The 27,715-nt window shown below is 36.5% G+C and overlaps 1 protein-coding gene across 3 annotated transcripts; it reads left to right on the forward strand.

Annotated features, from left to right (window-relative positions):
• Window positions 1-180: 180 nt before the first annotated feature.
• Window positions 181-26,380, forward strand: kay (transcription factor kayak). Of its 3 annotated transcripts, none has more exons than XM_069037470.1 (4): window positions 181-474; window positions 24,449-24,614; window positions 24,672-24,985; window positions 25,048-26,380. In XM_069037470.1, the coding sequence occupies exons 1-4, from the start codon at window positions 343-345 to the stop codon at window positions 25,615-25,617; spliced, it is 1,182 nt and encodes a 393-aa protein (XP_068893571.1). In that variant the 5' UTR covers window positions 181-342; the 3' UTR covers window positions 25,618-26,380. The 3 variants fall into 3 exon arrangements, with proteins under 3 accessions (XP_068893571.1, XP_068893572.1, XP_068893574.1); XM_069037471.1 differs by lacking the exon at window positions 181-474 and adding an exon at window positions 13,619-13,843; XM_069037473.1 differs by lacking the exon at window positions 181-474 and adding an exon at window positions 23,591-23,995.
• Window positions 26,381-27,715: the final 1,335 nt, after the last annotated feature.

The following is a 27,715-nucleotide window of genomic DNA, read 5'->3' on the forward strand; positions in this document are numbered from 1 at the left end:
GCACGGAGCTGCGCCGCAATTGGGCGAGCGGTCTTTAGTCACCGCGATATTTTTAGTTCTGACATCATAGCTGGTGGTTCTGAGAAAGGGTTTCCCTTCGTGGCGTGACTCATCCGGTGGTCGTGTTTTTCTTATGGGCCGTTCGTTTTTGCCGCAAAATCGGAGAGTTGACGACGTAACAAGTGTTTGTTTACCGGTCGGGCCGGTTGAAGACGGCAGTTGATGCGTTGATTCGGCAACGGCACGGCAGCTGTTGTTCGATTTGATCAAGGTTGTAAAACTCTCGCTATCGAAATACGTTGCGTGATAAACAAAGCCGTCTTCGACACTGCAAACTGCAAAATGAAGCTGGAACTGAGCGACGGCATGTCCAACAATTCGGATTTTTCCAACGACAGTCAGAACTCCCAGATGTCCACGGCGGACTTCATGACTTCCATGGGCAACGGAGTTCTTCTGACGCCCACGACGACGGTGAGTTGACCACCGGTTTACGTTTCGCACTCTTGCCTTTTATGGACTTCACACGGACACATCTGGTCCGTTGGATTTTTCAATTTTACATTTTGACCTTCACCGACTAATTGCTAACCTAATTTTTTCCAATTCTTGCAATTAAAATCCAATTACACTTTTATACGATCGTGCTGAAACGATCGCCTGTCCTAAGAGACACAAAACCTTAAACAATCAATCAACTTTCTCTTGTCTGACAATTAGAAAAGTTGCATCGACACCCACCTTACTAAATGCGCTCAACACGAATCTAACCTCAAAGTTGGCTTGTTTCATTAATAAAAATTACACATTTCGCACACAGTTAATGAATTTACAACTTGTTTGCTTGAATAATCTTTTAATTTTAGATATTTTCCTTTCTAGGTACTTCTAAAAGTTGTTATTTTTTCGCGAAGAAATTTGCACAGTGAATCATATTATGCAGGTTAATATGTAATTGTTTGTCGTTTCAAGATTTCAGAAATACATAAATCAACAGAAATTCCTTCATAATCATCTAATGTGTAATACTAAAAAATGTCAAGGTTCCTATTTAAAAAACAGAAGTCTTTGTACCTTCTTTGTTGCAGTACAGTCCGTGAATAAAAATTGTGTTAATATGTAGTTGAATTCGTAACGAGTTTGCTCGATGCGATTTAAGAAAAAATGAACAAAGGCAAGTCTTGAGTCGCAGATTTGGTGGGTTATTCAAATAATCTGTACCTATGTATGGTTAGATCAATAAAGAACTTGACCTTAGCAGCCTACGAGATTTTTTCGGGATGTCTTTGATTGAATGATACATACATATTTGACAAATTGTCATTTGGATGATAATTCTTCAAAGCAAACTTCCACATAATACCATTTTCCAGTTTCTAGTTTCACGCTGCATCGAAAATATGATTCCAATATGTCGTCGAACTCACAACTTGTTAAATTTTTTTCACTCGATTTTTCAGTTAAATACGTGCTAAAAAAAAATCATAGGCTGCCGCGGTCAAATTTTTTATGAAGTATTAAACTAAAATTTATATAAGGTGATAAAAATTATAATGAAACACCTTTAATAAAAAATTTTGAACGGTTAATGGTCCCGTGGTTGTAATGTAATGTAGATTTGGTATACATATTTCAAAAGTTTATGTAAAAGTTCAGAATTTTATTGGGTTTTATTTTATCATAGGTGAATTTTGTTTATGTAAATATGTATGTAGTTTTGAAATAACAAGCTACTGTAGACGTAGACTTCATCTACTGCTGACGTAAAAATGTAGAAGAAACTAAAAAAGAAAATAAATATGTACATATTAAAAGTACAAAATAAAATGGATGGCAATAAAGCGTGCAGTAATAAAAAAAAACGCTGAATTATCATTATGTCATTAATTTCTGCACCTTATTAAAGAAATAGGAGTGATCGATAAAATATGTATATCAGATGTGGCACAGTGAAAAAATAAAAAAGTAAAGAATGGCAAATAGACAGTATCGTTTGGATCTGCTCAATATCGAATTGATTATCACTTTTTCACCTACGTATTTAAAACATTTTTCTATATTTTACTGTACCTAAATGTAATTTTTTTAATGAGCCTTTATCATTTTTACCGAGCATTTATTATCTTGCTTCACCTTTATTATTTTTACTGGAAGTTTATTGTTTTTACTGAAAATATGTAGTAGGTATGTACTTGACATTTAAATACATTTCCGTGCATTTAATTTGTTGCCAAAGAAAATCCTGTCGACAGGCTAAGGCTATAATATGTACTATTGTGAGCAAAAAAAGTGGGACATCAACATCACTGTTTTGACTTTTAATGTGAAATGACCCTTATCTGTTTCTAACCCTACTTTGAATTGATTGTCGTTGTCATTAAGTATTGTAGGTTGTAGGGAATGAGTGTAAGAAAGCACGTAGTGAATATTTATTTAATGCAAAGTCGCAATTAAAATCTACCTTTATCAAAAGAACAGGGCAAAGGAAAATAGAAGTATAAAAGAAATTTTTAAACTGTCAGCTAGAAGAGTGTCAAATTTCTATGACAATAATCAAAGGCAAAATGACAATGAAGCTTGAACTACATCGAATTTTTCAAAACTGACAGAAATTTGATGTCCCACTTTTTATGCTCCCAATAGTATGTACACTTCTGTGCAATAAAATTAAGCACAACATTGATAAAACATTTGAAAACATGTTCAATTGTTGTTTAAATGACGATTCCTAAAAACATTGACTGATTTAAATAAATATTTTTGTTGCTAGGAATTTCGTCATGTCCCGTTTAAACTATAAAATATTTGATGTGCTTAATTTATTGCACAGAAGTGTACGTAGTCGTTATTACATATTTTATCGAAAAGCGTTGCCTTAATATTCCATTTCGAAATTTTTCAAATTATTCGAGATATTATTTAGGAAAGTCATTAATAAAAAATGTTTATAATAAAAAAAGGTCGTTGTTGAGATGAAAATAATTTAAAATATGGAAATTCCAGTACGCTACTGAATTGAACGGGATTAATAATGTAGTCCTGGGTGCTATATTTAGAATACTATCGCCTTAAAATCACGATTTCAGTAGTAATTAGGACATTGTCATTACCAAAGAGCAATTTAATCACAAAATTGCGATTCGCAAGTTTTTTACCCTGATTTTTGAACAATCATAACATAATCCATTGTTATACCTATCTTAACATAACCAAAGAATGCGAATGGGAGTGGAATTAATTTCTCCCCATCATTTCATATATGTACCTACATAGTTAAAAATAGGTTTGTTGAACCTTTTTGAGCCGCCGAAGAGTTTTTTTGTACGTTCATTTCAAAACCACCCTGCATACCTACAGATCAAAATTCCAAAACTTTATTTATACTTTTCCGACAGTAGTAATCTACGAACAAGAAAGTGAAGGAGTACAAGTTTAATTTCAGTTTTTACGAGGTACGAGACAAATGTTCAAACATTTCTTCCGACATCGTAAAATTGCTCACTCAAAGCATACAAACCAAGTGATTTACAATCCTTACTACTTAGTCTTACTGCATTTCTTTCGTTTAAGTAGATAACAGGTATTTAAGTAATTTTGAAGGGTGGAAAGTAAGTAACCACTTTCCCCTCGATTTATTTAAAGTCTGAAGTGGTGGAACCAGTGTCATTTAAAATTTTTATTTTGAGCAAGATGTCAACGCGATGTACGATGTACGTGCACTCTCTTTAACTGTCCGACCATTTCAATTTGATGTAAATTTTGCAATATAAAAAACGTGTTATAATGCACAGTCGACTGTTTATGTTGTGGGATAATGACCCTACATTCCTGCTAACGTTGTTAGTTTGACTTTTTTTTTTTCTAATTTAAAATTGAAAGTTCTCGCTAATGGCTTGTGCAAAAGTTTTAATGGCTGTCACAGCTGGAAGTTGCAATTGCTACATTTATTTTTTATATGTAGCTAAAGACACACAGAGCTATTTTAAATATCTTGATAAGTGGTGCTTTTGAATTTGATTTTGTAACGTTCAGTTTTTGGATTCTTCCTGTTTCCTAAAAATGTGTTGTTTGTAGCCCAAAATGTTACAGTCTTGTCAACATGCTCGTTTTGTTATTGTTTCCAGTTCGGTTTCACTCGATGCATATTTACTCAACAAAGAACAGAACGGAGTGTGTAATAATAAGAACGTAAGAAAATAATCTGTTATGATGTTTGTTTCTTTTTAGATTGCGCTCGCATTAAAACGTTAACAAGGTACTTCATAACTGTCGTAATGACACAACGACACGCATCATATATCTCAGTCGAAAGTATTGTGTGTAGATGCTGAAGTATGAAATAAAACGAAAATAGCCGACGCCTCTGGCAAATTTTTTCCTCCATGTAAATGAGTTTGCATTTGCGAGTGTACACAGTTGCATGTGCCATTTTTACGAGTAAATATGCACCCCTGTCCTTTTATTGATCTAATAAAGGGGGAGACCGTTCGGAACGTCGAAGACGTGGGGGTGGTCAGCCAGTGGAACCGCGGAGGGACGTCGGGCTCCAGCTCCTGGCGCCTGTCCCAGCCATCACGCACGCATCGAAAGCGGCGACCTGTCTCCAAGGTGTAATTTGTAGTGGCGGCGGCAGTAATGCGCCGGGAACATTAAATATGCATCCGCCGGCGGTGCCTCGTTTCTTCGCCCTCGCGTTTCGGGCGGTTTTATTATTTTCGCTGTTGGAAAAGTATTTTGGTTATTGATTTTGGTTGGGTCGTTGCATAATGGGGGAATATCGCGCGAATCGAATTCAGTTTGTGGGCTTGATTGGAAATGTATTTCACATTTTCACCCTCGCTCTCGTTCGCAACCCTAAAACTAGTTCTCCCCTGACCTTGGCTCGAAAATCGATACATACGTTCGGTGAATGAAATTCTCAGAATACGAAATGTTTTTTCGTGGCTGTTAATCCGTGGTTCTTCCACCCAAAGATATTATTTGACGTTGCTTTTCTCCCGAAATGTAATGTCCGCCAAGGTTTCTTCGTAAAAGGAGAAACACACATAAGGAAGATAGTTTAATGAGCAACAAAACCTTTTATTGACACCTTGAACAATTTCTTGTTATATTTTAATATTAAACATTTTTTCTCCCTAACAAAACAGTATTAACGAGCTAGCTACAAACAATTTTATGGAAATTGCGCACTAATTAGCAAATGTAAAATAGCTGTAATAACCACGCTATACTTTCAGTTCATGTTAAATGTGACATCAAAATGTTTCTGACAAGGGCCGACAAACAAAAAATTAATTAATTGTTCTATTTACTTTGAAGTACAAATGAACCATGAATTATTTAATGCTTTTTTTGTGTTGATCTTATGAGAAAATGTATGTTTAAAAGTTGATAATATCTTTCCTGTAGTTTGTACCTAACCTAATACCTAATCTTTATTGTCAGGTTGTAAAATAAATTTAAACATGGGTCCATGATTTTGCAAATCTTAGAGTCACTGGGTAAAACATTTTTGTAATTCTATCTTCCGGAATTTCTTTCACGTCCTAGTCATTATGTAATATGTATCTACAAAAATCTATCAATCTGCCAGTGGCGGCTCGTGAGGGGGGGCACTGGAGCGGCGCCCTCCCAGAAATTTATAAAAGAAATAAGGAAAATATATTCTTTTAAATGTGTTAAATTTTTTATTAAAGATTGATTGATTGATTTATTTTATGTCAATAATATCAATGTATCGTATGCAAAGGTGGTAAATAGTAACCTAACTCTGTCCGCGGACGGTCCGCGGTAAGTTTCATAATATTCATTCTCCTCTTTGGGGAGGGCGGCCAGCTCTGGAGCTCTCGATCGCGAATCCTGTATCAATGGAATGCAGCGTCGAGTTGCGTTGCCATGACAACGTCACGTTTCACGAGGCCGTTTGTGGCAAGCAAAGTCGGCGCCCAACGTTCATAGGCTCGTTGCAAACGAGATTTTGACGCGTGTTGGCAGTATTTACACTCTTTTAACGTTGACAAAATGAAAGTGTGATTTAAAAAAACTGAAGTTTGGTTGAATTTATCTAAAAAATAGCGGTCGACCAGTGCCGAATTTAAATATTGTTTATGAACAGAAGCAATACAAAAACAAAGCAGCATTTACCCGCCGGTTTAATAAGAGTGTTTATAAAAAACGCCGTGGATATGTGGTTTTGAAGAAACAAATACCTTTTTCTGTTTTGTGTGCCTACTGTTTGGTGGAGACAATAAGTGGACTGAAGAAGGTGTGTGTGTGATTTAAAACATCCACGGCGCGCTTGATTTCATTAATAAACATTGTAACGTAATAAAAATGTTGTTTATTTTCTTGAATTATTATTGGACAAAAATCAACGTGTTGGACATCATTGAAGTCTCTACCAGAATAAAAATAAATTAATATATGTTTCTATTAAAAAAAAACGAAGTGACACTTAATTGGCATAACAATTAATGTTGAAAAAAATAAAAAAATTAAGACGTTTTGTAGTGTTTTTATAACCATTGTATTGTTTTTTTTAATTATTAAAATCGGACAATAAATAACGGAAGCTACGGTTTGTGGCGTTTTTTAGGAAACAGCCTGAATATGTACAGTCACGGCCATGGAATTTCGTCAGTCGTTGTTATTCAACTGACATTAGCTGTAAGACAGGTTTTATATACACACCCCACATTTGAATTTTTGTCATGTGGCATTTTGATTTTTATTGTGCGTGACAGAATATCTGTCACAAAAACTTTGAATGTCAGTCATAGTGACAATAAAGTTTAGGCTACACAAGTTTTTTCGAATTGACAGTAAAGTAACGAAATTCCGTGGCCGTAACTGTACATGTGACAGAGCCCTCCCTCGTCAACGAGTCACGAGCCGCTACTGCAATCTGCAGTGTTCATATGGGGTGTCTAAATAAAAATCTGATCAAGAGTGCTTTGTCACAAATCTGTTTACTTCCCGTATGTTGTAGCTTGTAGTTTATAGCTAATGAACTGTCACTGCTGTCAGCTTTAACCTCCAATTTGTAATTAAGTGTCTTTGTTCTTCATTTTGTTCTCTGTTTTTATTAAAAACATTTTTTTCTCAAAACTAACTAATGTCTAATGTAACAAAATGGTTCATCCACCAAAAGACATTTGTGACAAAAAGTTTGTGCCTGAGGTAGGTAAATGTAACACATAAAGGTGTTTATTTTTATATCTGGCGTCGAAGTTGGCGTTGGATAGTCGACTGAGAACGCACTGCTCGTGTAAAAACGTAAGATTTAAACAACTGATCCGTAATCCGTTATCCGTATAGTGCATTCACAATCGACTCTTCAACGCCAACTTCGACGCCAAATTTTAAAAAACACCCGTTATTATGCCTGATATGCGTCCGTCATTATTAAAGCACTCTTGATCAGATTTTTAGATTTTTATCTAGTGATTCAGACATTGATATAATTACCATACAATTCAGTACAATGTGCGTAATATCCTAATATCTTTTAAAAACGTCAAATTTAAATCCTACATTTCATGATCTAATTGTGAACGATCCTATTTCGATTATTTTTTTTATGTTGATCAGACTTGTGAAGGACCATTTCCTGCTCAACCATATAACTTTATTACATAAAAACAGATCTCCGCATTCTGATTCAACTTCATCCAATAACAAAGACATAACTTCCTGCAATTTTCCACTTGAAATATTTGCACATTAAATTTTCTTGTTGAGGAACGCCATGAAAATTTAAAATCAATCGTTCGGGTTCCTATTTTTCAAGAAGTTGAATCAATCCAATTTTTTGTCGGCCATTGCTGTAGTTCATCCGTAGCAACGGAGAATATTTTTTCTTTGTTTTCATTTTCATGTTCATTTAAACAGTTCAATACTCATTCCAAATTTTCTTTAGCACTTGTAATGGATCTATAGACCTGGGGTCACTACTATCCGTCCACTGCCTAGTGTAAATTTTACAAAATCGAGTGGTGTAAGTTGTTCAGTAAGTAAGTAAGTTCAGGGACAAAGAGGCAAAACATAAAAGGCAACAATACGTAACTAAAGCATGTAGACATAATTGAAGTAACTCTCACAGATATAAAAATTAATTGAATGTTGCTAAAGATAAAAATCAAAGCTACCAACCATATAAAACAGAAAGTACAATATATAGGTAGCTTTGGCAACCTTGGTTTTTATCTAGTGGAGCAATTGTAATGAACTCGGCTTTACATGGGTGAAACTCCCAACACTTCTTCGATCACGAACGTTTTACTAACTGAATAAAATTTACCAATTACAGTTAAACAATCAACGATAAACTCTATCTGTACTTTTATCATTTCCAAATTGCCCATTTATCTTTGTTCGTGGAAATTATTGTTCCTTGTAATTTGGGAGTAGCTATTTGATTTTTATTCGTAGAATTATAAAAAATAGCTTTTCTGACGTCATTAATGTGTTGTTTTTTTCAAAAATTCTCCATCAATGAAAGGTTGGTCGGGGTTTTTGCCCGTGTCTTCTTTTTTAATTGACTAAAACTTCAGTTAAATGGCCATGAAAAGATATATTTAGTATTTAATTTACACGTTACAAATTGCACTATAACAAACTATTTCTGGATACTGGAAATTATCGAAATATTGACGTTTCGTGGAATAAGATGTTAAACATTCGTTTGAACTATAACAGTGAGGCAGGAGAGAGCAGGAATTAGCACTGTGGTGCCATTTACATGAAGTGGTACCGTTCGGAGACATTGTTTGTAAATTTATGAACATTTTGAGCGCTCCTTGTTCGTCGTTAACAAGAGAGTTCCCTGTGTCGGTAATAATAAATGCACGCTGATAAGACTAATGGCAGCATTATCTTTGTCCAGCTCTTGCAGACAACCTATCCTTTATCTGAAATAAGTCGGCCAACGGCCGTAATTACCGAGACGAATGGCCCTGTCTATTAAAACCCATCAAAATCTCAAGATGTGGCTTGATTACGTTAACGTTAATATACATGTATCGCTTCTTTTAAGTAACGTTTAAGTTCAAATACCGCATTGACCAATGACCCCCGTGTCGACCCGTAAAACGGCAGCTGAAAATGAAGAGCAGCCAGCCCATGTCAATCGAGTGTCGGGTGTGGTCGTCCACCACATATTTTGATACACGTGTGGGCGAACAACGAACACGTGCGAACACGTCCGCTGTTTTCGCACATTTATCTGACAAATTGGCGACTGCCAGCCCGTCTTCCTCGTTTCACAGATCTACTTCGTTGTTTCTTGGATGCTACTGGACGTCAATTTCGACCGCAAAATTAACGGCGCCGGTGGTTTTGTTTGTTGGTATCGCCGGTTGCGACGGGAAGTATAAAGCAATACAATTATGTATTTTTGCGTCAGAGATTGCGACTTCATTCTGGCAGTTGTGCGAACCTTATTTATTTGCCCTTTGCCGTTGCCAAAACGCTTTTCGCCGAATTTTCACGCATAACCTCATTCTGGTTCGGCAGCAATGACACGCAATCTCGGATCAGCTGTTGGATATATTTATTGGCGTGCCAGGAATGCCCCAACATTATTGGGACAGTATTTTGTTTTCTTGGACCGGTTTCAGAAGGTGGTTCTATGAAAACTATAAATGAAGTTTACTTTTTTTCCTTGCAAAAGAATTTGTTTGCGCAATTATTATTCCCATTTTTTTTTTTAATTTTTGATCATGCAGAGAGACCAATAACGAACGTGATCGCAGCTATAAAAGCTATGAACTTCTTTCCAGGTGTCTTTCTTTGACCGAAAAATATTTGACATGTCAGTTCAACGTTGTCATTTACACTTATTCCGGTTAAAAAAAAAAATTAAACACAAATTATTCCTTTTTAAATCATATTCTCGAAATAGCGTAAACTGAAAAGTAAAGAATACTTTTATTTTGTGTAAGTTTGTTTTGAAGAATTTCGTGCAATTGACAACTTGTCAAGTTAAATATTGTTCAATCAAAGACATGCGCCAAAAGCTTATAGACTGCTGCGATCGGGTTCTTTGTTGCCCTCAATATCTATCAAATATTGTTTACCAATTCTTCTTCTCAGCATATTATAGTCAAAAATTGGTTTTGTTTAAGAATTGAGGAAATGAAAGCACTGAGTAGGTACTGTTATAAACATTAATTACCATTATCGACAGTGACAGAAAGGTTAAGGTCATTTTGAGGTATAAGTTGAGTTAACATGTTAACAATACTTCGGACTACTACTACGCGTATGTACTTTTTTTTTAGTACTGACTGTCATTTGTTGTACTTTTGATCTGCACGTTGTTTTATTAGTAAACGAACTTAGTCCTATCCACAATAGTATATTAAAGAACGAGTTTTATTAGAGTTGATTTGGCGCACGAGTCCCAGGTGTAGAAAACGATCCGTAGGGGAGTTTTCTATGGGACGAGTGCGCCAATGCCCTTATAAAACAAGTTTTTTATGTTATTTTTTAGAATTTGCACCCTCGTTTTTATATTTAAATAAAAAAAATTAAATTTTTAAATTCTTGGGAATTTTGTACATATTAATTGGTAATTCAAGGTAACTACGTCTGCAACAGATGTTAAAAAGTAGAGTTTGAACATTAATATTGGAAGTTTTTTGGTGTAAATGACAATAATACACTGCCATATTGATAAAAATTTTCTTAGAGATCTTATTAAACTGCGAGTGCTTTAATAGATAGCCATATAAACGACTCCAAATTGAATACAATAATACATAGACCTATTAGAGACGCAAATTCTAAAAAACATATTAATTTCAGTCATTTACTTATTTGGTATATATTCGGTGATTCAAAATGATTGTGGATAAGTATGGCAACTATGTACGAAAATGTATGTGGCAACTGTGCACATTGACTTGACAATTTTCAAAATTGCGCGATTATGAGCTGTCAAAGAAATGTCACCTCTATCCTACCCACACAGTTGCCACATAAATTTTCGTACATAGATGCCATACTTATCCACAATCATTTTGAATCACCCAATACATGCGATACTAAGTACCTAAAGAAATGGCAGAAAAAAATCTCTTTCATACAATTGCAGGTCTTCTTTTTAGTTGGTATGCTGTGACCTTTCCTTCTGGTACGTAACCTCACTTCGATCAATTTAAATTAATACCTAATCTACGGTGAAAACCATCATGTTGCATTAAAAAAATCTAGGAAACTATCGTTGGGTAATTCTAAAATGAATTGTTTTTTTACAAAAGAAATAATTCATACAACCCTTTGTTCACTAAATAAATGACGGTTGACATCAGAGTTCGACAGTTGATGAACCTACGCCATAGGTTAACGGAAACAAAAGCAAGCACCAGGCAGGCCACTTGACATCAATTTTAACCTTCCTATTGCTAGGTAATTCAGATATTAATACGAATAAATTTTGAAAACTGCTCTTTTGTCATTTCCTTGAAAAACTTGTGTTTCTTAGAATAAAGTATTTCTACACTTCATATTTTATTCGAAGAATTTGAGAAAACATTTTATTTGTCAATTTTTCCAACTTTTAGACCATCACCAACTTAAATTTTTGTTTATTCTGATTGTGCTCGTTTACAGTTCATAATTACGATTGTGACTGTAAAGAATAAAACGTATTACACCATGTCAAAATTTAAAAAATACAACTTCTTGCATCAAATGAATATTTTTTTTATTTAATACCTAGAAAAGTGCAAAAGAGATATCCAAATACTATTCAAGGTAAGTTCCGATTTCTGGATTGATTATTCTTTTCATTCGCTGATAACAGTTCTCAAAATTTTATCGTACGATATTACGATTTCTGAAAAGTGTTAATTCAATCGATATCTAATGTTTACTGTGGGTTTTCCAAATTAGCTACAACTTTGAAAACTGTGTCACATCGTCAAGCAAAGTATGTTTGTACATACTTCAAAAAATGTAAATTTATAAATATCTGTTGAGTGTCTAAATAAAAATCTGATCAAGAGTTGTTTGAAAAATTTTACGAACGGGTGTCCAGCGTGATATGTTACATTTATTTAAGTGACAAACAGTGGCAATGTTTATCTTCCCTCCGTTGCCAAAAAACTTTGTTACAAATGCTTTTTGTTCAGCTGAACAAACGATATTGTAATATTATATGTCAGTTCGTTTTGAAATAGTATATTAAAATACAAGTTGCAGAAGGCATCTATTCAAGCACGAATTTGAAATTTCGAAACAAGCTGCGGAGCGGCGAGTTGAGGAACAAATGAGTGCTTGAAGCACCTTCTTCAACGAGTCTTTTATGCTATTTTTTCTCTTTTGTCGCTTTATAACTACCATTTTATAAATAAAAAAATAAAAATATTAAATGCAGGGAATTTTGCGGTGGTTGGTGACATTTATATGGAATAATTTTAGCCGACTATGAAAAAAAATTAATTTAAAACTAAGTCGGTTTTTTTTATTTTGGCGTTTAATGTTTGAAAATGAATGCTGAAGAAAGTTTATCACTAACACCGCCGCAAATTCGGCAAATTGCACAAAAGACGTTAGAAACAGAGCGACAAATTGGAGTTTAAATTTGACAAGAGTGAAAAGTTTTTGATTCGATTTTTATTTAGGCACCCGACATACCTAATTGTTTTATTGTACCTACTATATTTTTTTGTTTTTATTATATGTATTTTTATTATTTCCATCATTCGTACGTTGAATTTTGAAAAACATAAAAAATGAGGATGTTTACGCTATGTAATTTTTTAGTTAAAAACTAGCCGGATTTTATACTCGCAGACCGTCTAAAAACTTCAAACACCTAATAATAAAATAATAATAATATGTAATAGTAATAAAAATAGTAGTAAAAAACATTTAATGTTATTGGTATTATCATTCTTGTCCAGTGTACTCAAGTCATATTATATAACTCGTTACTCACTATATTGTTGTTTGAGTGATTCACAGATTTACATTAAGTTTAAAAACAATTATTGTAAACAGTTAGAGCAATAAAGAGCGATTTGAGCAGTCTCGTTATCACGGTTATAATTATAGCTTACGAGAAAATTAAAATTAGTAGGTACTTTTTAGGTTGCCAACAAACATTTATTCCCATTGAATTCCAACAAACACACCAAAACCATTATTTCTAATCGACAAAAATATCGATTCACATTAATATTCGACGTTTCGTAATTTTTCGTAATTGTTGCGTAAGGACCTAAAATACGTCTTGGTTCTCTGGATTTTTGTTTGCGAGATAGGCGAGATTTTTTTTTTTTTTGGCAACGATCATTGCCAACGATTCCACGAAATCCGGGTTTTCCGCCGATCACTTCCTTCCTACTTCCACCGGAGTTTCCGGGAATTTCTCGAAAAACACGGTCCTCTCACAATCGACCCCACCAACAACCAGTTTCAATAAGAATCGTTCCGGGAACAATTTCTACTGTCCCCACTTGAGCGCTCGCTACCACTCGTTTACGTCACAAGTGACATACCAATCACGCGTAAAAGAGGGAGACGCGTTTACGCTCGAGCGGTGGGAGAGAAAGAGATCGACGCGATATTCGGCCTTGTGTATTAAAAGCTGTATTTGCAATCGCGCGATACCAGTTGTTCCACTGACGTCTTGTGGCTTGAACACGAATAATAGATAAAACTTAACAGAGTGTAAAGTCATCGAGAAAAGTCAATTTTGTTTTACATAAGAGCGCACCGAACGAACGGCAGCCTTATGTCTCAGTTAGTGCCCTATTTGAATTTTGGATTGGAAGATTCACAGTCAGCAGAGGGTGACTATTTGTATGGGTACGAACCCCTTGAAAATTCGAAGATGGTGAGTGACTTTTCATACCAAACACGTGATCATATTCTGTTGTGCATGTTAAATTATTAATTACAGAATCCGGTCGTGTCATTTCGTTCTTCTTGCACAAATTCTTGCGTGTACGTGTTGTTACTATTAATAAATCGAAAGAAATGTAAACTGTGACGACAATATGTGGATTACTTTTATCTATTCCTCGCAAATCTTAATGTCAGACTTACGCAATTCATTGTTCAAAATGGATGAGTCATCGCCTCAATTTTTCAAATAAATTCATCAACGGTTTCGGATCAACTTTATTGCCGGTCACGATGTTCCCCCGAGTAATTTACGAATTTGCCCACACACTTTACATTTTTCGAGAATTTTCCAGTTGATTACTTTACCTGTCAATCCTGTCATTCATTATTTCAGAAAAATTTACATATTCGGTTTTGCGATGTGTCATGTTTGTCATTGCGATTATTCTATTGGAGTTTATTTGTTGACGTTTGATTAATTGGAATACAAAAAAATCAATTTGTAAAAATATTTCTTTTTAACTGCTTTTAATCAATCATTTTGGATTTTTCTGCCATAATTTTCATTCGTTCAAAAGTGACGCCTAGAACATAACCTCACTTGTTGAATTATTTTTGAAAGCTATAAAAACGTACTACATACATATTTGAAATTCCAGACTAATTCGATTCGTTCTAATTGATGTCACAAATTTTTGAGCCGTTAAAGATAATTCCAAAAAATTGACATTCATATCGAAATGAGTTTTTTTCGTCGTATCAAACACCAAAGATCTTTAACCGCGAAACGATTTGTGCCTGCTTAACACCTGTCAGATTGTATAGATTTTTTTCACTTGGTAATAGGAACGTTAAAACTATTTTGATGAAGTGAAAAATGTTTGACGTACTTTTCAAATCAACGGCGTTTTTATAAGTGATGTTTGATCCAGGGGGCCTAGTACGTAACGTCTACACGTATTACGTAAGATGATGAATAATAATGAACAGCTGTAAACAATCGGGTTCATCAAGTCATACATCTAGTTTTGCTGTTTTTGCATTAACGACTTTGCAATTGCAGATCGTTTTCTGTTTTAAATCCGCGGGTCGAAAGTTCCTCAAGTGGCCTTAGTAAATAAGAAATTTTAATTGGTGCTACGTGGGCGACATAAATAGAGCTTAATCACCATGTAAATATAACCAGTGGATTCTAGATTGCATTGTTCTTAATTACGAGCAATTACTATTTTCGTGAACTCCAAAAATAAAAAGCCACCACTAGAAGTAGTGACAGTTTTTGCACGTTCCCAACAGAGACTGGTGTAAAGTTTGAAGATGACGTTGCGTGTTTTGAAAGAGAAATGGCACGAATGCAACAATTATCGAGTCGCCAGCTGCAATTTCCTTGTATCGCGCGGTTATTAGTGTGGCACACGTTCTTGGACATTGTTGGATTATCTTTTTTAATTCTTTCTTTGTTGCGGGTTTGCACGTACTTATCTCTCCTTTGTTTCCCGGCTCGGCTAATAGCATAAATTGGTATTAATTAAAATTTTCTTGATGTCGGCTCTTATCCAGCCGACATTTTCTCCACAATCACCTCTTGCTAATTAGTTTCGTTCCACAATGGACATAATTACGACCGTTGATCGACCAGATGATCTAAAAAAATCCAAGTGTTGATAAGATTCGTAATGAGAGATAAAACATTATCATCAGATAGGTTCAAGTCGCACGTGAGCCAGACGGAACGATGAAATGGACGTTTTATTTTTGAGAATTCGGTGTAGCAGTAGCAGGTACCATTATGCCATCTATGGAAAGTTACTGTAGTCGTGCGGTCGTTATCGTAATCAATTCCAATCTGGCGTATCGAATGTTTTTAGGTGGTACACCTAGATGCCGTGCACGTTCATGATTGAACACGGCGGTTCGATCGATTTTGGTCGGTGATTCTGCGAACGATAATCGTTTTATTATTTAGGCGACTTCACGTGAACTGGTATTTTATTACAAAGTACATAATCGGTTAGTTAAATGTTATGGTTACGGTGTAATATTTCAAGTGGCCGAAACTTGTTTTCGAAGTAAAAACATCAAACAGCCGTTCAGCAAAGCAATTATTATTATTTATCGCGGGTACGGTTATGAGTGGCCAGTTTTGTTTATGGTAATTTTTCGAAAACAGGATCGTAAAAATTCCAGAAAAGAAAGTCTCTCGCTTGCATAACTGCTCGCTTTGGGGTTTTTTCGTTCGGTTTCAGTTCGATCGTTTTGAATTTAAACTTTCATCTCGCGTCGCGACAATGATTTTTTCCGTTGGTTTTGCTTGCAATCGGAAGGTCAACACCACTTTTCGTACGGTAAAAAAACAAATTCTCGGAGTTGAGCCGCCGTGGACAATCTCCAACTAGTTCCGTCTAGAAGTGTTGTGTCCTCTTTCTTCACCTGTTGGAATATCCGTGACGTCATTAATGCGTCATCCAGCTATCACCGTCTCTGTCGCTGCACTGTCGCTTTCTCCAATTTACTTAGCAGACTTCTTTACCTTGGTTGTTTTTCCAACAAAATATTTAGGTCGCCGGCGCTTCTGAAAATTGATGGCGCAATGTTGCAACTTGACGGTTGAGATTCCGTGAATTTGTAAATTAAACGTTAATTCCCCCCAAAATATTGTAGATCTTAAATTCTAGATAGATAGATTAAATATGAATGTACATACTAGTTATAGTACACTTTTTAATCCAGAGGTATTGTCTCATATGTAGGCGATGTTTTTGCACGATGTATTGCAAATTATAGAGTCGAAAAGAACTAAAACTTGGGAGTTTGACGGTAGAAAATAATTTAAGCCACCAATGACAGATGATGCCACGGAAATTCACCATGGAAACGCTGTCAACGAAATCTACTGAAATGGTCGCGGTTTTAAATTTGATTTTAAATATTGTAATACTCAGGGAAAATTAGTGAATTTGAAAATGTTTATGTCGATGAGGTTGCTGAAGATGAAGAAAGAGGTGATCCCACAAAATGAACAAACATTGTGAAACATTTTTGTTAAGCGGTGCAGTTTGACATTTAGTGCGATCACTGTTCAGACAGCTGGATGTTGTCATGGCAACTTGTTTATTTTCGCTTCAACCCCACAGGGTTTACAAGATAATTTTTGTTGTCAATCTTTTTTTTTTCGTCTAGACTTGTAAATAACGAGTGTTCTTTTAAATTTGGCGTCAAAGTTGGCGTTGAAGATGAAGAGTCGATTGTGAATGCACTATGCGGATAACGAATCACGGATCACGGATCACGGATCAGCTGCTTTTACACGAGCGGTGCGTTCTCAATCGACTCTCCAACACCAACTTCGACGCCAAATTAAAAAAAAAACAACCCTTTACTGTTTAAGTTGTCTGCATTATTGTTGTCGGAATAAAGATAATTTTCGACGTTTCGCCCAATTTAACCCAAAACGCTGTCGCACCTTTTAATTCAGATAGATTAAAAGGCACTTCAATCGCGTGTATTAACGCTATTTTTTGCACTCCCCATAAATTGAAATGTAGCTGAAAAGAAGTAAAATGTTTAAAATTTGACAGTAGAAAATAATTACAGCTACCAACGATAAATTTTTTGGAAATTCACCATGGAGAGGGTGTCGACAAGATCTGGTGAACGGTTCGCCATTTTCAATTTGATTTAAATATGAAATTAATTAATTTAAATCGGTGTGAATTGAAGAAGCGACGAAAGAGTTACTACATATGTACTATTGCGGCCAAAAAATTTCGTCCGTCACTTTCAAGGCCCTGACATGAAGTGTAAACTACCCTTAAGCACCAATAACCTCGCTTTGTTATCGTTATTGTCATTTTGACAATCTGTCATTCAGTCCATCAGTTCAAATTTTGTGAATACAAAGGACAAGTTCCACTCTTACAAAATTACCACACGACCGCTAGTCGCTAGTGGCACTAGAGACTAGAGGCAGACTTGCGGCTATTTTTGGATTAAAGTACCAAACAGAGAACCGTCGAAATTACACGAGTATGCCGTAGTTTTTAAAAAATCAAACGAAAAACATTAAGGCAAAGACAAGGAAATGAAACATTTATTTTTGTTTAAGTACTTAGCTAAATCAAAAGATAAAATGAATGAAGTTTAAAATCAATACTTGGTCATTGCTCCATTGGCGTCAATAACTCGTCTTACACGACGCGAGATGGAGAGGCACAAATCTCTGTGATAATTCCTATGTAATGATGCCATGCATTAGTAATCGCAGTCAAAAGTTCTGCCCTATTCCGAATCACTTGTCGTTGTTGCAAATTACGAACCAAAAATCTGGACTGCCAATCAAGAACGTTTATGCTACCATTCTGCCACCCTATGTGCTGAATGCATTGAACAATTGTCTTGTTGAAATATGAAGTTAAAATTCGGAAAAATTCTTGAAACTAAAGGCATCATCACGTCTTCAAGAATCCTAACATAAACATCACTGTTGAGCCGATCTTCTAGAGACAACATTAGCCCAGGTCTATCTACTAAAATCCATGCCTATATGTTTGCCGAAAATCGACCGCTCCTTTCCGTTGTATTTGCTTGTATTTACCCCTTCAACAGCCGTCATAAAAGGGCTATTACGTAATCTATTGAGAAGCATATTATCTTCTTCTGCAGTAAATATGCTAGGCCTCCCTGAGCCTTGGCGTCTTTCAATAGTTCCATTCCATTTTGTCTCCATTTCTGAAGAATGGACGAAATTGTACTTTTAGGTATACGAAGGTCCATCGAAATCTGAGCTTGGGACATTCCTCTTTGTGCAAGAGTTACTATTTTGATTTTATTAAAATTTGATACCGATGGCATTTTGCTTGACTTTCAAAAGTGACAAGTAAAAACATCAATCATAATGACAATAAGGAATGGACTACACCGATTTTTTTGAAATGACGGAAAAATGACGGCCGAAATTTTTTGGCCGCCATAGTAAAGTCCATTCACGTTGGATTTTCCTAGTCAAGGTCAAATAATTCACTATTGTGGCAGTGTGATTTTTGGTTCAAAAATGCTTTAGCTGTGTATGTCACCAATACGGGCTGATAAAGTAACCAAGTCATTCGTAGACTGTAGAGGTTATGTTATTCGCTGTCAGCAAAGAAACAGTCATTTTTCAAATATTGTTATTAAGCTTTTTAGAGGATAACAATAGGTAATAATACATCCATTTTGTTATCATTTGCACTAAAAATAGTGTCAGTTGTTAATCGGTATGATAGGATTAGGAACATACAATACTCCTACCTACTGGTGTTGTATTTTTCTGCTTGCGTTGTTGATTAAGTGAAAAAACCCTTAATGACTACATTTTCTGCGACTAACATGATGATTGATGAGTGATGAGGAACCAGAATAAGTTATAAAAAATGAACCCAATAGGAAATTGTGTGAAGTTTCTTTCATTGGATGGAAGTAAGGAATGCATCTAAATGATGGAACAAATTTGGCAATAAAATTTCAGTTATTCAGAGACACTTATACGTTTTGATTGTGGTTGTGACGTTTCAATTGCATACCACAAAAGAAAGGTGTATTTTGATTTTTAATGATTTTTTTCTAATTTAAGTTTTTTCAATGTACATATTACCTTTAAAATAACGTTGTATTGTTAAAACTGCTCAATAAAGGTCGTAAATAGATTGTAATCATGTTAATACATACAATACATTAAATATTAAAGGATTCTAACTAATTAATTTTCGAACTGAAGCTATTTTTTCTTGAGTCCGTATTAGCTTGCGGGTTTCGTCACATTACCACCATTACGTCAGTTGTGGAAGGTTAACGCAATTTTAAAATTAACCTTTTTTCTTTTCCCCATGGTAAAATCACCCAGGAATAGAATTTTATTAAAAAATCTGTGACTTTATTTCACACGTCAAACTAACATTCAAAATTAAAGACGTCAAATCGCTCTATCACGAATAAAACACGATAATGTAAAAATTACTAGGAAAGGAGGCGCAGGCTTGCAACGTAACAACAATTTGGCAGGGAAAATCCAACGCGAATGGACTTTACCTACAAAATCAAGAAAAATATTGTGAAGCATTTGTCAAGTGTGACATTTACTTTAATCAGAGAGTTACATGTTGTAATGGTAACGCCTTGTGATTATTGTCACTTTAGTTCTTGGAGCTTTTCGTCCATTTTTAATCCGTTAGGAGCAAAACCGACATTTTAGTCTTGGACCGCGTTAATACTTTTACTTCGGAGAATACAAGAATTTTTTCAGTTGCAAATTGCAAGACAATTTGTAATTTTTTGCCAGCACACTCGAGACGCTTTTTAATTTATTTTTAAAACTTGCGTTAGTGCGGAGGACTTGGACGTTTTTGTGTACACTCAAAAATATCTTATAATTTGTTAACAAAATTGACGACGAGACGATTTAAGTTTCTCACTTCGTCGCGTTCGCAGTTCTTGCGTTGCCAGAGCAAAGAAAAATTTCCGAGGTTTCAGCCGATTTCCTCCAAAACGCGGTCCCACCTCTCGCGTTGTTTTGAAGCCATGTTTTTAACGAGAACCTATTTATCGCCTCACAGATAATTAGCCTTTCAATGTAAATTGTTTTGTGTATTCTCTTGTTTGAACGTGTGGGTAGGTGCCAGGTTCAAAGCCCTACCTCAATTTAACAAAGATAAAAAAGTTTTGGGTCCTCATTTAAATATTTGTCGAGCGACGCGCGCGATAATCGTCCAACCTTTGCCCACCAATAATAATAATAATAATAATGACAAACGACCGCATTTCGGAACAATCGATAACGGGACAAGTCCCCATCGACAAAAGAAGATCGTTTTCCTTCGCGATACGTAATCAACAGGTTGGTGCCTGTCGGCGCACGTTGAATCCACAACGTGGTGCAAGAAGCGGTCGACCAATCAGTACTGACGATTTCAAACAAACCGGAGTGTGTTTCGTTTCGTGCCGAACGTTTATGGAAGGTCGTGACGTCAAAGTCATGTGAGTTATCACTATCTGACACAAGGAAAACAATTTCAACTATTTGAAACGATACGTCGTGTTGTTTAGTGTTCTGACAGTCGCCCGCTGGCCGCGAACGATCGTCTTTGTCTGACTTTGCGCCTCCCTCCTTTGTTTTTCGTCAGTGTTGTCGTTTGACGTTGGATCGTTGTTGGTTTTCCGGTGATTTTCAATTTTGTGGATGTTTTGGATGTTCTAGACGAAAGCAGAAGGTACGTCTGTGATTGTTTCATCTCGTTGTTTTTACGCCGTCCGTTTTTCTGTCACGCATCGAATCTTCGTTCCGGAAATGCCATTTTAAAGGGGAATGTCGAAAATATCCGGTTCGATAGTAATTTTCCTATTGCATGAAATAACTCGGCGCTTCTGGGAAAACCGTCTCCGGCGGAAAATCCAGCGGTCGATGGAGATGCGGCGGCACAGTTTCAGTTTTTTAGTTTAGAGTCGCCGGGAAAGGATCGCGCCGAGACCTTGGCGGCAGGAAAATTCTGAGAAAGACGTTTTCGTCAGCAAGGATGCGGCCGCAAAGGCAATTTCTCACGTCGGCGTCCTGTCAATTTCATGTAAACCGCTTTTGTTGATGACCCCGTATTCCTTTCTTGTGCGACATTACGAGGACCGTGTTTATTGCCGCTTCAGAGCCAATTACAATTCCCACATTTGTTGTTATTCAAGGATCGCGCAATTTATTTATTTATTTATTTACCTCGTTTCGCACGGCTCCGGTCGCAACGCAATTGCGAAATTACAATTAGTCGTTTGTTACCGATCAATAAATAATCCCGATTGCCAATAACCGCCTCGATATTTTTTCGAATCGTTGCCATTAAGATAAAGTTTTATTTGTCGGTTTGGCAAACAAACCGCGATATTTGTCGTAGCCGGTAGACGCCTATTTACTTTAGCAAACGCGACGAGAGTCGTGCTTATAAAGAAAATGGTTGGGAACACGTGTTGCGTCTCGTCGAAAAAGAGTTGGTGGTGTTTGCGGCATCGGTATGTAAAGCATTTCCGACTACCGGCGCGGCTGACTCATCGCCGATGTGGGTCCCGAAGTGTCCAGGTGACCCCCACGAAGACTCGGCCCGTTCGCTTTGTCTGGACGACGAGAGGGCACAGCCTCTCGCCGTACCGTGCTCGGTTCGACCCCCTTCGCGCTCTTCACTCCTGAAGGTCGTTTCAAGGCTACTACTGTAAAATTTTTGTAGTCAACTTCTGCGAAGAATTCTTAGTCATCCACTCGAAGAATGCAGCGGGCGTTTTATGAATGGATTTGTAATCCGGACGGACGCATTTCAAAAGCGACGGTCAATATCTGTCGATATCGACTCGCGGTGATTCGATTCGAGTTTGCTGACGATGAGAATAAAAGAAAAATCTACAACTGATTGATTTTTTTTCCGTTTTTGGTCCAGTCGAATCACAGGTTATTTTTAACGCGTCTGCGTTATTGTCGAGCTGATTTGAATTGAGTTGGTCTAATGTCTCGAAAATTCGTCGGCTTGGTGGGTACGCCCACGTCGTTCAAGGTGACGTTATAACCTTTCGTTTCGTGTAAGTCTCAAGTATGCAACGTGCTATTAAATTCCACAACTTCTGTCATGATTTGCATCATCATTAGTAAATACTGAACGCACTCTCCCCGTGTTTATTGGCAGTTGGAAACGATCGTATTAATAGCTCGACAATTACCTTCGGTCGTTCTTAATTCGACTTATTCGGAATATCATTGTTGAATTTTCGAGTTGCGTCACTGCCGAATATAGAACTGTAAATTTTGCATCACTTTTAATTTTACGAACGTCTAACTGTAAATTTTTAGTGCTCTTCCTTCTGTTGTAAATTACTTTTTTATGTGTACACTTTTAGAGCGTCAGACTAGGGGGGCGCGCATCGATAGCTAACGTATCGACGACATTGTCTTATCCGGGAAAACTATTGAGTAACGTACGCAAATATATGGACAGATACACACGTTTCAAATTAACTTGGCCAACGAACGGCATTAATCAACGTCCAGTGCGTGCTTTTTTTCTGAAGCGGTGCCAAAATGTGCAGAACCTTGAATAGATCGGTCCGTAACTTGCACTCGGAAAATATTGTCGATGTGCTTTGTTCTGCGGCGAAAATCTGCAAAATAAACATTGTCTAATGGCTTGCGAAAGGCTCCATTGGTGGCGTCGTTTTTCCTTGGAGTTTTTTTCGCTGTTGCCAAGTTAATTTGGGTTGATTAACCGCATGCTTCGCCGTTTAAAACGGAAGTTGCGGCAATAAAGATGGCGTCCAACTTTTCAAAGGACTCTTTGACAGCGCACCGTGTGTCGTTGCTAATTAATCCGAACGATCGTCGAGTAGGTTTGTTGGATTTATCGGGAACAAACCTTTCTCGAAATTGATAATGTTGCGTGTAAGTCGTTCTTATCGACACTCCAGGTATATCTGTTTCTAAATATTTACTTGTGCGATACGCGAACAGAACAGGTACAAATTGGACAATGTCCAACAATACGTGGGGGCAAGGTTGCGGGACTGTCTTTCCGAAAATCTAAAAGTGATCGGGGTAATTTTTGCCGATCGAAGCTTCCAGTTGGAGGAGGGCGGTTCAGAAATAATGGGAAAAATTCGACGTTCCCCCAGCAGGAACGTTCGACCGATATGCGTCGTCACGTGGTGTATTTGATGCAATAAAAGGAAAAAAGCGGAGGAAGTCGGGGCGATAAGCGTAATAAAACAATGAAATCTGAGTGATATAAATAAATGCAAAGTAGTTAATGCGAACTTAAAGCTACCTCGATCTAAATAAAGCAGAGGTGGGCGACAAACCAAAATTCCCGCTTGGCAAATTCATTCTTCGACTGACTGAGCCTCGGGTAACGCAAAAGCTCAGCAGTCAACAAATTTTCGAACGAACGACTACGATTGTAAAGACAAAACGATATTCGAATATCATTCGTCACTGATTATTTTTCTTTTTTTTACTGTACCGCTCTCCGTTGTATATTTTCTTTAAATTTTTTTTTGACGACACCGGTGTGGTACTCCGACGAAAATGGCCTACCTAGATCAAAGGGAAATTGCTAATTTTCTCGCTCAGGAGTTATTTTATCAGCAGGTATTTGTTTGTGTTTGATCCACCCTTCCCCTCACCACTAATAATGTCGAATGCTGCGACTAACACCGATTAACGTTGCGATCTCGCTTAACGATCGGTCAGATTCCTCCACCTTGCAATTCACTCACATCAGAGAGGCTACCAAGTCATTTCCTAGTTTAAAATTCTATTTTTAAACCTGACTAAATAACGTCAACAAATAGCTAGCGTTTTATGTTGTTTTGTAATATATTGGCGGCGTGTGCTTTCTCCGTCATTATTTTCGGTTCGCGTTCGTCGTCACTGAAACGTCCGACACTTCTTGGGCGCCGGAAAAGTCCCAAAGAGAAAAAAAGATGGGAGTACTGGTTGGCGCCACCGCAACTGCAAGTTACTCAAACACCACGTTTTTTTGTTTGATCGTGGTGCTGTATGGCAAACGGTGATTAGTAACTCGTCTTTCTTTTTTTGCAGTTCATAACTCTAGAAGGCATCAATTCGGGAGTACCAACTCGAACAACCCCTACTTTAACTCCGACGACTCTTCGAAGCATCGAGCAAACTTTTATTGAGTTACAATCTAAACCGGAATCACACGAAAACGAAGCCGGCTTTGTTCCACCTCTAGTTCATTCAATAGGTAAGTTTCGGGTTAGTGTCGGTGTGAATTGGTTAGTAATTAGTTTTTCGGTTGCAGGAAACAATCAGTATATTTCGGCATCGGATGCTGATATTTATTCGTCAAAATCGCAGAACATGTGGCAAAATTCGCTGTCACAATCTAGTTCTGATTCTAATACCAGGTCGACGCCGCCCTTGACCCAAAAAACTAGTCTAATCAACAATACGCCGAGTCAAACTAGACGCAACATGGGCGGCCGAAAACCCACGAAAGATCTCAACATCAGTCCGGAAGAAGAAGAAAGACGCCGAATTCGAAGGGAACGCAACAAAGCAGCGGCGGCGCGTTGCAGAAAGCGCAGAGTGGATCACACGAATTCGTTGGTTCAAGTGAGTTGCCTCGTTTTGTCGTTTTGTTGCGGTAGATGTGCTGACCGAGTGTCGTTTTGCAGGAAACCGACGAGCTGGAACAAAAGAAGCAAGCCCTTCAGGACGAAATACAAGAGCTTCAAACGCTGAAAGATCAACTGGAATGTATCCTAGAGTCGCACCGCTCGATGAATTGTCGCCTCCACTCGCAGAGTCCCCCCGACATCAAACCTTTCACATCTTACGAAAACAACAGGATCAACAGGGACAGAGTGAAACCAGAACTGATGGAATCGGTACCGAGCACGGTTTCGGACGACACGTTTTCTTTACCCTCACCCGCTAAAAGAGTGATGTTGAGTTCCACCGTTCCAATCTCGAAACCTAGCAGACCGAATTTTTTGAATGTGATGTCGACCGCGCCCATAGGCAAAAATAATAATGTTACCGACATGGCGGGTATCTCGATAACCACGCCGTCGACCGGAATCCAATTCAATTTCGATTCGTTGATGGTGGGTGGTACCGGACTCACTCCGGTCTCAGCTCCTTTGGTGCCTTCGTGTAGCACGCAGCAAAGAAATATTCCTACCAGTGCTGCAGATATGACATCACCTGATGCATGCGGACCCCCAAAACTCGTTAGTTTATAAAAGAAGGAAATGTAGCCCAATTTGTACTATGTGAAAAATATTCATGTTGTATTATTTCACAATTATTAAACTTAAAAGTTTATTTATTAATATTTTGTGACTTTTTTTCACATAACAATGTTGAGCTACAGTTTGGTGCGAAGCCGAGAGATCAACACACAGTTGGACGAGCTCATATAACTGCAATGAAATATTTTAGAGTTTTTATGACTGCCGCATGTTCTTGTGTCCAACATTTACCAACCATGTTTAGTATTCTTGAAACCAAACCAAAAATATTTATTACTAATTTATTAGTAATGTTCTAGTGTCATTTCATTATTTATTGTTATGTTTTAAAATAGTCATTTGTATATAACTTATACTAAACATGGACCAAAAATGTCAAAGTGCTCAAGCTATTTTGCTATGCTAAATGCAGATTTATTTTTTGCTACCAAGAAATGCCTTTTTTGTAACGAAAAAAATCTGTATATTTTCACTTAACGCAAAGTTATTCCCTCCATACATTTTTATATGATAGATTGTAAGGTTAATGTTATATTTTTGCAATAGGAGTGCTCCTATTCCAATAAGCGAATTTGTGTTATTATTATTAAGTATATAATTAATAATATATTGAGAATACTTTTAACAAATAGGACTATGAGCAATACTGTGGTTGCAATATTTGTGACCACTTGTCAATTTTATAGAGAGTTCGACAAATTTTGTATTTATTTTATGCAATGCCAATTATAAGAAATAAATTTTATCTTTTAAATTCCCCGACTTTTACTTCGTTGCTAAACACCCTGAAAAACTTCCGACTTAAAAAAAGATGGAACTTAGATGAAAACGGGTTAGCAATACATACTGTGAGAGATTGGATTTGTTCCTAGAATTACGATGTGAAAATATACAGTTGGTTTTCAGTAAAGTTATTCATTCATGTAGTAAGTAGTTTTACTAGAGTAGTCTTACTAGTATACCAAATGAACGAAAAACTTACTAAACCTACTTATCAACTGAAAAGTTAAACTACTACGGTGTTGGCTTAACTTATAATTTTATGTAGGTAGGTATATTATTTTTATTTAAAAAATGCAACATACAAGGTTTTCTATTTAAAATGTTAAATAATCGCTATATAATAGTATATTATGATACAAGTTTATAAGGAAGTCTTTAAAGCACGTGCTTTTAACGTCGCAAGTGCTTTAAAGACCCTTATAAACGTGTATCATATGCTATTTTTTATTATACCTGCACTACAATCTGAAAATTATAACAAAAAAAGTAAACTGAAATACCTTTTCCGAAGTAATCCGTGTCATTAATCGTTTATATAGAAATGGTGAATTGTTGTTGTTTCGTTGCTATTATGTGTACATTTTCTATAAATGTCTATTTATCATTGTTCAAAATGTAGGTGAATTTGTTGTTACTTAAGCAACCCTTAAAGCTTTAGTGTTTTAAAGGCCCTTTTTCGCACGCATGTCAAAAACAGGGTTTATGATTCAGGTATAACAAAAAATGTTTTAATAATAAAATACAAATGCTATAGAAAAAAATAGAATATTTTAGAAGCAATATTTTAAACTTAACTTAGACTTGATCTTCTTCCATCATTTCACTATTAGAATCGAATTTTTCATCTTCTGATGCTGAATCTTGCAGGCTTTCTGGTGTTTCTGTTACAACATCGTTAATTAGACGACGTCCAACATACCGATCGAAATTACTCATTTACTTCTCAAGACTATTAAGGACTAGTTATAAAGTTAAAAATATCTGTTAGTCTGTTACCAGATTATCATAGCTCAAATCAGGCCTATCTTGCTTCATGTTTTCATAGCATTTCAAGATGCTACACTTAGTTCCTCGAGACACAAATTTCCGCATCGTGTTTAAGAATATTTGGTAGGTATATTCTGTAACGAGGTTAGAATGAAAATTCGATCTACGAGTAGAAGATTCCGAGCACGAGCGTCAGCGAGCGTGAGGAACCACGAGGAGATATAATTTTCCTTCTAACCGAGTAACAGGCTGTATTTTCTCCACGACCATGTAATAATTCTCCACGAGCAGGAAGTCACAAAACAATTAGGACACCGCA

The sequence above is a fragment of the Tenebrio molitor genome, chromosome 2 (genome assembly GCF_963966145.1).
Source record: "Tenebrio molitor chromosome 2, icTenMoli1.1, whole genome shotgun sequence".
Lineage (NCBI taxonomy): Eukaryota > Metazoa > Arthropoda > Insecta > Coleoptera > Tenebrionidae > Tenebrio > Tenebrio molitor.